Raw genomic sequence first — 11,297 nt, forward strand, 5'->3', positions numbered from 1 at the left:
CCATCTTCTCAGTCTGCTGGCTTTCCGAATAAAGTCATATTCCTTGACTCAACACCTCATCTCTGATTCTCTGGCCTGTTGTGTGGCAAGCAGAGTGAGCGTGGACTCAGTAACAAATATATCTGAATAATTTTGCTGTATACATGAAACTAACCCAGTATTATGTCAACTAAAAAAATAAAACATAAAATACATTAAAAAGTCAAGATAATAAACTTAAATTAAAAAAATATTCAAACAATAAAATAGTTCATGCATGAGGTTAAAAAAAAACTTTTCTATTCCTATTATATATTGTTTATTGATTATTTCCAACAACAGAGGGAAACCTGTATTTTCCACATTGACCACTGCTCTTCCTCTGTCTCATGTTCTCAAGGCTCTCATGACAGTGTCATCTCCTTTAGGATGCATTTTTTTTGCAGAAGTAGGAATGGTTGTCCCCTTCAAGTCCTCATTGTAGGTTGTCCATCCCTCTTGAAGGTCCAAATAACTTCTACTTTGAATTAGGTTAACTGGAATCTACAGATGAGTGAGACATCCCAACCCTTGAGGAGCACCCAGTCAGATGTCCAAAGCTGGACACCAGTTGGGGCAGGGTCCTCCAGAAACTGATGGAGACATTGAGGAATTTGTCACAGACTTTATTAAACTTCTTTTCCTTTCCCCTTACAAACCTCAAAACCAGTGCCCTACTGAAGCAGGAGTTTTCGGTTTCGCCTGTATGTAATAGCCCTGGTCAGAGAGAAAAAAGCCCGCAGGTTAGAAAAAGAACTTCAGACGCCTCCAGGTTGACTGACCACCCATAACTTTCCCTCAGTCATTGGCTTTAATTGGCTCAACCAATGACATCATAGGTCTGTGGGCAGATTTCCAGGGTTCTCAGCCAATCAGTACATGAGGAGGGAGGAAAGAAAAGTTGGGACTGGGACTGAGGGTATTAAATGTGGAAACAGAAAGAATGGACAAAGACAGGAGACTCGGAGAGACACAGATACAGGGAGAGTGACTCAAAGAGATGGGAAAGACAGAAAGAGAAATGAGGAAAAAAGAGAAGCAGATGTACTGGGTTGAACTGTATCCCCACACTCCAAAAATATATCCAAGTCCTAATCCACAGTACCTGTGAATGTGACCTTATTTGCATATAGGATCTTTGCAGATATAATTATGTTAAGGTAAAAATGAGGTTATTCTGGATTTAGGCTGGCCCTTACATTCAAAGACTGATGTCCTTACAAGAGAAAGGGGAGGGAGGTTTGGGACACAGCTACTGAGGACAAAGCCATGTGAAGATGGAGGCAGAAACTGGAGAGAAGCCACAAGCCAAGGGATGCCAAGGATGCCAGCCACCACCAGAAGGTAGGAGACAGGTATGGAATGGACTCTCGCTCAGAACCTCCAGAAGGAACCCACCCTGCCAACCTTTGGATGTTGCACTTCTGGCCTCCAGAACTCTGAGAGAATAAATTTCTGTTGCCTTGAGCTGCCCAGTTCATGGTCACTTGTTACAGTAGCAAGAGAGGGAGACACAGGGAGACAGCGGGGAGAGAACAGGGAGAGAATTATGCTCTAGAGACATCAAGGCAGCAGACAGATGCTGAGGGAGAGAGAAACAGAATTCAAGAGAGAAAGGGAAGTCCAGAGATGGGAGGGGGGAAGACAGAGGGAGACAGAAGTGAAGATCAGGAGAAGACAAAGACGGAGAGAGAGAGGGAGGGGGAACAGTGGGAAGGTGGGAGGGGAAAGAGAGGAGCCACCACAGGAGAGATTTAAAGAAGCAGAGAGGAGTTGACAGATAGGGAGAGAGTCTGGGGGTGGGAGGGACAGGAGTCCAAAACAGAGACTCAGAGACAGGGAGATATTCTGAGACAGACACAGAGAGAGACGGAGAGACTGAGAGACACAGATCCAACATGAGGGGCAGGAAGGGGAAGAGGGAGATGGTAGTATTGGGACTGGGACAGAGGAAGGGAGAAGACCAGTGGGAGAGGCTGAGAGGGGGAGAGAGTTTCAGAGAGGGAGAGAGAAGGGGACATTCCTTAGGCGAAGGGCTGATTTACTGGTCACCACCACCCCTAAATGGGAGGTACTGGGATTATCCCCAACTGAATATGAAGAAATGGAGGTATTCAGGAAAGGAGGGTGAGGGGCAGATGGAGGAGGCAGAGAGAGGCTGACAGAAATGGAGCCAGAGAGAAGAGGAGAGGGGCTGAGAGGGGGCTGAGCTGGGGAGAAGCAGACAGGGGCAGGGGGGAGCCCTCAGAGGTGGAGAAAGGAAGGTGATGGTGACTTCTCCCCTCGTGAGAACATCATGGACTCAGTACTTGGGGCCCTGGAGATGTCTTCATTTTAAATACTTTGTACCCAATATTTTGTAATAACGCATAGGTGAAAAGAATCTGAAAAAGTATATATATATACACATGAATCACTGTGCTGTACACCTGAAACTAACACAACATTGTACATCAACTATACTTCAATTAAAGTAAATAAATAAACACTTGTGAAAATCAGGAGAACATAAAATTAATATAACAATGATGAGGATGATGGATATATAATGATATCTATGTAATAAGTCCAGATTGGATTACATCTGTCTTCATACATGAAATATAATTTTTAGTGTCTTTTTAGTGGAGGAAGGGACCCATGAAGGCCAAAGTGATGAGGACCCAGGAAAGACATAATGTGGTCCAGGGATGGGGGTGGGGAGAAGAGGAGATGAGAGCGAGAGTTGGGTGGAGAGACATGGGAGAGAGGGAGAGAGAAAAGAGATGGCAAGAGGGAAGGAGAGACAGAGAAAAAAAGGGGAAAGAAAAAGAGAGAGGGGAAAACAGAGACAGAGGCATGAAGGGACTGGGGAAGAGATTCTCAAATGACACAGTGGCCCTTCCAGAGCAATGCCACTTCTGAGGGGGGCCCAGCGGGGCTTTTGGGGACCTCAGGAGAGGATAGGCATGACTCACGAAGCCACGATGATCCCGAAGGCCAAGACAGCCAAAGACACGGAAATGATGCTGCCCAGCAGGGCCGGATTTCGCGGAGAGCTGCTGTCCTTCTGGTACTGCAGGTCCATGCGGGGCTGCCTGTCGACTGGGGTAGGGGGGCGGTGGGAGTGGGAGACAGCCCGACCTCAAGTCATCACCCTTCTTTGGGCTTGCACCCCCACCCGCCTGCTCACTCGGCAACCTGGCCAGGGTCGGGCCTCTCTCTCCCTTCTCTCTACTTAGCTGCTGCCCTCTCCTGGGTCTGACTTTTCAGTCATTCATCCGTTCCTCAAATTCTGTGTCCCAGGCACCATTCTAGGCACTTGGGAGACTGCTGGGAACTCCATTCGCAACCCCCCCCTGCCTTGACGGAGCAGTCTACGGAACGGCGAAGGGCCCAGAGCCAAGTGCATCTTATTGGATGAGGAGGGGAGCGGGGAGGGAGGTGATGGAGGGGACGACTTGGCAACTACCCACAAACACGAGACGGGACTGCAAAATGTTGACAGTCTCAGCCTGCATCTTAGCTGCGGACCCTGAAGGTGGCCTTGGGAGTCCTATTCTGCATCTTCCATTTGTCCCCTCCCTCAGCTCTTTCATTCTGCCAGCAAAGCCTCTTGGCTCGACCTTCAAAACGGGCCGGAATCGGATCCACCTCCTGGGTTACCGACCTGGTCCGGTTCTCATCATCACTCCTCCCAAGGGGCGCCCTGCTTCTCCTACAGTTCCCCACCTGGCCACCAGGGGCGCCAATAACGCCCAAGCCTGCTCATGTCCGTCTTCAGCTCAGAGCCTTCCAGTGCCTCTCGTCTCAATCAGAATCAAAGCCCAAGTCCTCACCACGGTCCACCAGGCCCTGCACGATCTGGTCCCCATGTGGCCACCCTAATACCCTCCTCTTCATTCACTCGGCTCTGGCCACACTGGCTTCCCCCTTATTACTCAGCCATGTTGGATCTTCGCACCTGCTGTTCCCTTTGTCGTGCACTCACTCCTTCACTTCCTTTAGATCTCAAACATCACCTCTTCAGAGAGGTCCCCCCACCTGCACTCTCTAGAGTAGAACCGCCCCTCCCCGCAGGCACTGCCTATGAAATTGTTCTGTTCTGTTGTCATTAGAGCACTACCGCTATCTGGAATTAGTCTATTTATTTGTTCATGAAATTATCATCTAGCAGTGGTTCTCAGCTGGGGACAATTTTACTTCCCAGGGGACATTTGGAAATGTCTGGAGGCTGGAAATGATTGTCACGATTTTGGTTGGAGGGTACTAACTGGCACTGAGTGGGTAGAGGCTATCGCTGCTGCTAAAATTCCTATAACACATAGGACAGCCTCAGGACAGTTATCCAGCCCCAATGTCAATAGTGCCAAGGCTGAGAAACTCTAGTCTAACCCTTCACCCCATTAAAATGTGGGCTCTATGAGACATTTGTCTCCCATTCTGCTGATGAGCAGTTTGAGGCATTATAAGGTGCTCAAAATATTTGTTGTAGGGGCTTCCCTGGCGGCACAGTGGTTAAGAATCTGCCTGCCAGTGCAGGGGACATGGGTTCGAGCCCTGGTCCGGAAAGATCCCACATGCCACAGAGCAACTAAGCCCACGCATAACAACTACTGAACCTGCGCTCTAGAGCCAGCGAGCCACAACTACTGAGCCCACGTGCTGCAACTACTGAAGCCCTCGCGCCTAGAGCCCATGCTCCGCAACAAGAGAAGCCACTGCAATAAAAAGCCCACCTACTGCAGTGAAGAGTAGCCCCTGCTCGCCACAACTAGAGAAAGCCCATGCAGCAACAAAGACCCAAAGCAGCCAATAATAAATAAATAAATTGAAAAATATATTTGTTGTAGTTAAACATTATCCTCAGAGAGCAAATAGATAAATCCTTCCTTTTTAACTAGTCAACATCATAGGGGGGAAACAACTGATAAGAGAAATTCTAGATTTTTAAAAAAAGTGGAAAAACCTGACAATTAAATGATATGAAAAGTCCTCTCATTGGATCCTGATTTGAATGAAATCAGCAGTGAAGATATTGTGGGGAAAATTAGGGAAGTTGGAAAAGGGACTTGGAATTATTTGATAATGTGGAATTGTTAGGTTCACTGGGAAGGGCATCGTGGTTATGCAGGAAGTGTCCCTTTCAGAGGCGCACACTGTTTATGGGTGAAATCTCGTGATGCCTCATTTCTTTTCAAATACAACAGCAATAAACAAAATAAATGAAGCAAATGTGGAGGTATGTTCACCATCAACACAATCTGATAGAAAGTGATACTTTAGAAAGAGTCATCAGGGAGTTCTTGCTGAGCAGGAGAACTCTGAGACTTTATTGAAGTAAGGGAGTGAGAGGAACAGTGTGACGGAGAGAGGGAACGGCATGTGAAAAGGTTCAGCTTGACTATTCAATCTTGATGGATATGTAGGGGTTCACTGTGTTATTCTGTGTGCTATAAGGATATGTGTGTGTGTGTGTGTGTATAATGTTATATATTTAAAACCTTTAAATGAATAAATGAATGAATTCAGCAATCCTTCCAGACTCCACAGGTATGGCACTGTCTAAAAATAAAATGTTTTCCAGCACTCACCATCCTGGACTTAGAAGCACTGTAAAGTTATAGAGAGGTCTTCCAGTTAGTACAGGGAAAGTGAATTTCAGAATGTGGGAGCAACTTCTGGGCCACACTGTAATTGAATGGTAAGGGCAGGGCTCAAAGCTACATGTGGGAGACCTCAAAAGCCATATCCACAGGGATATGGCTGTCTTCACCTCTCATGCACCTGTACCATGCCTTCCCCTATGACAGGAGCTTACCAAAACAGTACTTTTGTTTGATGCATTTGGGACTGATCCTCTGGCAATGTAAACAATCCAAGACTTCTTCTTTCAGCAAGTCTGGGCAAGAGTAAGGGGAGAATTGGGATGAAGGCAGGAATCAGAGGACTGGCAAAGGGCAGGAAGGTAGAAAGGGAAAGAAGAGAAGGAGTCCCTTGGCCCTTCTGAATTTGGAGGTCCCATTTTGCTCAGAGTAACCTGAACAAAATGCACTTATGACTCACATTAAAAACAATTTGTATATAATCACTGAAGAGTGGAGCTTAGTTGTGCAGTTGACCCAACATTCTGTTGGTAGACATGTGATTACACTAAATTAATTTTAAATTAAATGTCTACCAACAGAATGTTTGCCTTTTTCTTTTCCTATTTTGCTGCCCCCTGTGGCATAGACTGGCTGCCTGCTCACTCATGTGTCTCCCCAGCTTCCTCCCACACAGGAAGACTATATTTCCCAGGCTCCTTTGCAGTAGGTTGCACCCACGTGACCAAGTTCTGCCCAAAGGAAGATGGGCAGAGAGGGGTTTGTCACTCCCAGATGAGGATTCCCTATTCACTCTCCCTTCTGAAGCTAGCTTAGCAGCCATGGCATGTGCAGCCTAGATCATTGAGTTACCACTTGGAAGATCTGTTCAACTCTCAATGGAATTTTGGCAAGGGAGAAATAAACCTTTCTTTTGTTAAACCACTGAGATGTGAGGGTTTATTTGTCACTATGCCATAGCCTATTCTAGCCTGACTAACACCCCCCAAATCCTTTTTTGCAGGTTGCAATCACTTTCGCAAGCCTTCAAAAATCAGATATCCCTTAGTCATAGCTTTGGGGTGGGAGACCACCAGATGGAGTAGGTGTGACAGCACGGCAGTGCTTGATTTGGGGGAGATGAGGTAAAAGGGGGTAGGAGGGTAGCAAGGGAAGAACAGACAATAAACCCAGGACTCACGGCAAATTTTGGGATCACAGGCTGCAAGAGAAAAGAGCGGAGGTGAATTAAACTGGGCCAGCAATTTGAGAATTTAATGGGAAAGGACCAGGAGAGGGAGGAAGGAGTGAGTCCAGGAAAGGAGAGAAGGGAATTTTGGGGAGAGGCAGAGGAGGCTGAGTCATAGGGGAGGTGAGAGAAGAGTTTGGAAGAAAGGGTAGGAGAAGGGCATCAAGTGATAATAGGGAAGGGGAGAAGGGGGCTTAATGGAGAGAGATGCGACACCTTTTAATTCATACGATCTTAAAACTTTCTTGAGTTCCTTGATTACTCTCTCCCTAAGAGTCACCAGTTCATCCAGCAGAGGACCATCTGAGGAGAGAAAGAGATCCTTGTGGGGTGGGAGGCACTCAACAAGCCCACTCTACCTGCAGCTTTAAAGAGAAGGGATAAGGGGGAATTCCCTCATGGTCCAGTGGTTAGGACTCTGCGCTTTTACTACCCGGGCCCGGGTTTGATCCCTGGTTGGGGAACTAGGATCCCACAAGCGGCACAAAAGAGATAAAGAAACTTCTTTTCATTCATCAGGACTAAGGAACACTGGCTATTCCTCGGGGTCCACTGGGGCAAATCTATGGCCTGGAGGTCCCACATCTACGCTCTGATTCACTGCGGGGATCCAGGCTAAACCACTCTCCTTGGGCCCTCAGTTTCCTCATCTGGTGAGTGGTAGAAGGGTTAAGAGGTGAGCGCTTTAAAAATTACTGATGTTCAGGCCCCACCCCCAATATTCTGATTTAACTGGCAGGGCCTGCTGCCTGGGCTCCTGGATTGTTTTAAAAGTTCCCCAGGGGATTCCAACCTGCAGCCTGAGTTGAGACCTGCTGCTCTAAGTTTTTTCTGTGAAAGTCTGGATAGTCAATGTTTTCAGATTTGAGGGCCATATGGTCATTGTCCCCACTCAACTCTGCCTTGGAGAGCAAAAGCAACACACAGTACAGACATGAATGGGTGTGGCTGTGTTCCAATAACACTCTACTTGCAAAAACAGGGGGTGGGCAGATTTGGCCCTTGCGCTGTATTTTGCCAATCCCTGCTTTAGACAGAGAGGCAAGATGTAGCATAATAATCTTTTGTTTGTTTCTTTGTTTATTTTTTAATTGGCTGTGTTGGGTCCTCGTTGCTGCGCACGGGCTTCCTCTAGTTGCGGAGAGCGGGGGCTACTCTTCGTTGCAGCGCGCAGGCCTTTCACTGCAGTGGCTTTTCCTGTTGTGAAGCACAGGCTCTAGGCACGCGGACTTCAGCAGTTGTGGCACGTGGGCTCAGTCGTTGTGGCTCACAGGCTCTAGGGCGCAGGCTCAGCAATTGGGGCACACGGGCTTAGTTGCTCTGAGGCATGTGGGATCCTCCCCGGTCAGGGATCACATCCATGTCCCCTGCGTTGGCAGGCAGATTCTTAACCACTGCACCACCAGGGAACTCCCTGCAGCGTAATAATCTTAATAGCTAACATTTATTGAGCACTTACTGTGGGCCAGCCTCTGCACTAAAGGCATGTGCACAAAATTCTTTTTTTATTTATTTTTATTTTTTAATTTTATTTATTTATTATTTTTTGGGGGTACACCAAGTTCAATCATCTGTTTTTATACACATATCCCCGATGTGCACAAAATTCTTTACACTTCTCAGTGACGATGAGGTGAGTGCTATTATTCCCATTTTACAGTTGAGGAAACTGAGGCACAAAGATGTTAAACAGCTTGCTGAAGGTTAGTCAAGCTTTGAATCCCGAGCAGCCTACCCTCAGGACCTCCACTTTTAATTTCTATACTTCTCTCAAAGGTCTGGAATGAGAACTCAACCTCCCTTCCTGTCCCCCAGCTGAGAACAGAACTTCCAGTGTTTAAAGTCTCCAGGAAGGGGCCTGAGACTGGGCAAAGGGGACTACACACATTTGGATTTTCTGGGGGGGAGGACCGCTTTACTGAAACATAACTCACATACTATACAATTCACCCATTTACAGTATACAATTCAATGGCTTTTAGATTATTCCCAGAGCTGTGTAACCATTGCCACAATTTTAGAATATTCATTACCCCTCTCTGCCCCCCCAAAATCCCTGCACCCCTTAGTATGCATTGTTTTTTCACATTTCATGTTCACTAAATGATAGGGCAATTCTAAAAAATGAGATAAAATTTAAATTTTTAACATAATTAAAATGATTAGTATTTCCTCCTGATTCTATGACTACTGCATATTCTGTATTAAAAAGGGGAGGGAGGGAAAAAGAAAAAGAAATTGAAATCCACAGCAATTTGACAAGCATAGGCAAGAAAAGCATACATCACCTTCAGTTCCCTTATTCTAGGACAACCGACGGTCAGTATTGAGTCAATCTACTCACCTCCCCACCCCCATCCCTCTTTGAGGGCTCAATTTATACAAACCACACACACACACAGTGCGTATCTTAAAAAAAGTAAGGGACTTTCCCAGTGGCGCAGTGGTTAAGACTCTGCCTGCCAATGCAGGGGACACCTGTTGGATCCTTGCTCCAGAAAGACCCACATGCGCAGGAGCAACTAAGTCCCTGCGCCACAACTACTGAAGCTCGCACACCTAGAGCCAGTGCAACATGGGAAGCCACCGCAATGAAAAGCCCGCCACACCCCAACGAAGAGCAGCTCTCGCTGGCCACAACTAAAGAAAGCCCACTAGAAGCAACAAAGACCTGATGCAGCCAAAATTAATTAATTAATTTTAAAAAATGGTGCCCTTCCGTGGTTCCCTTCCCCCTGCTCCATCCCTCAAAGTGGGGTGAGGTTTCTGGGGCTTAGATCCATCCCCTTCCCAGTCCACAGGGCCCTCTACTGCCTTCTGGTGGGGAACTGTCATAAGGACCACCATGATTTCCAAGGACCAACTCTGAAAGCGGCGCCCCCAGGAGCCGCTGAATACAAAACCAGAAGACACCCCGTGGGGTGATGGTTAGGAATATAATGGTCTGAGCCGGATGTCCCAGGTTCAAATCCTCAGCACTGTTATTCCTAGCTGTGTGACTTTGGGCATGTCGCCTAACCTCTCTGATCCTCCGTCTCCCCCTCTGTAAAGGGCAGATCACAATACCGCCCACCTTGATGAACTGTCCTAGACTTCTCTAGAACACTGTCAGACACACAGTGAAGGCCACACGCGTGTTTGCTTTTTTTTTTACATCAAAGAGAAGGCGTGATGGACCGGTGGAAAGGGAGAGGGGTAAAGGGGCTGGAAAAAGGCTTTCCCTCTTAGCTCCTACCTTTCAGAGAATTAATCATTAAGTTGTTTGTTTGATTCTTGACAAAAGATGCCACAAGGTCCAGGTGCTCTAACCCTGGGGACGAGAGGGGAGGAAATTCCAATGGGTCCCTGGGAGAGCCAAGTGATCCCCTCCATCTCCCTCTGGCACTGACCCCGCCCTCCCCCCTCTTGGAAGCCTGGTCCCCAAAGCGTCCGTCTTCCGGCCCAGCCTCGGGCTACCCCACTGGTCCCTTTCTCACCATGCTAGGCGCCCTCCCCGCCCCAGCGCGCACCCACTCTCCCCACAAAGACGTTCAGCGCATAGTCCCGAAAGAAAGGCCCCTCCATGCCCAGCAGCAGGGCATGAGCGCGGGCCTGCAGCTGCTCTTGATGGAAGCGGTCGGGGATGAGGGCGACGCGCAGCTGGCTCAGGGCCTCCTGCACCGAGTGGTCACACTGCAGGCAGCCCCAGCTTCTGCGGGCGCTCAGGCCCAAGAGCAGCAGAAGGGCCAAGGCCAGAGGCATGGCAGAGCCTTTGTGACGCCACAGAGAGAACCCAGTAGGCCCCGCCCCCAGGCAAGGGCGGGGTCAGGGAGGCCCGGGGGAGAAACACTGAGTGCGCAGGCGCGTGTTTGCGGCGTACTTACTGTGTGCCAGGCGTGGAGCTGGGAGCGAAGGAGAGAATCTCAAAAACCAGAGGTCACTGCCCTGCCCTCTTGGGTCTTTGCATTCATTCATTCAACTTATGTGTTTTGAGCACCTGCTATGTGCCAGGTCTGCTCCAGGAACTAGGGTTAGAGCTGAGAAAAACAGGAGATCCCTGCTTTTTTCAGAACTTACATTCTTTAATTCAACAAATATTTACTGAACACCTACTGTGTACCAGGCCCTGTCCTAGGCACCTGATGGAGCGCTGAGGCAAACAGAGACAGTCTTTGCTCACATGGAGTTTACAGTTCAAGAAATGTCAATGGAGCACACACTGTGCGCCGGGCGCTGGAGGCAGATGGAATAAGATGGACACAGTTCCTGCTCATGGAATTTCTTCTAGCCGCAGTGGAAGGAGGTGCACCGGAGAGAAACCTAGTAAACAGATGATCTTGACAAACCGCATTAAGTGCTGGGAAGCAAATAAACCGTGGGATATATGATGAGTTCCCCCTACGCTTGTGCCGCGAGGTCAGGATTTGTGTTCCCTGCTCCCGTCCAATGCCTGACGTGTCCTAGGTGCTCAATAAATACTTATCGAA

At 48.1% G+C, this 11,297-nt stretch overlaps 1 protein-coding gene across 1 annotated transcript; it reads right to left on the reverse strand.

Annotated features, from left to right (window-relative positions):
* Nucleotides 1-629: 629 nt before the first annotated feature.
* On the reverse strand, nucleotides 630-10,607 carry IZUMO2 (IZUMO family member 2). Its single transcript, XM_057711345.1, has 7 exons — nucleotides 10,341-10,607; nucleotides 10,067-10,141; nucleotides 7,048-7,134; nucleotides 6,784-6,804; nucleotides 5,819-5,899; nucleotides 2,976-3,102; nucleotides 630-735 (listed from the first exon to the last, which is right to left on the reverse strand). Exons 1-7 carry the CDS (start codon nucleotides 10,570-10,572, stop codon nucleotides 693-695), a joined length of 666 nt encoding a protein of 221 aa, XP_057567328.1. The 5' UTR covers nucleotides 10,573-10,607; the 3' UTR covers nucleotides 630-692.
* Nucleotides 10,608-11,297: the final 690 nt, after the last annotated feature.

The sequence above is a fragment of the Hippopotamus amphibius genome, chromosome 16 (genome assembly GCF_030028045.1).
Source record: "Hippopotamus amphibius kiboko isolate mHipAmp2 chromosome 16, mHipAmp2.hap2, whole genome shotgun sequence".
Classification (NCBI taxonomy): Eukaryota; Metazoa; Chordata; class Mammalia; order Artiodactyla; family Hippopotamidae; genus Hippopotamus; species Hippopotamus amphibius.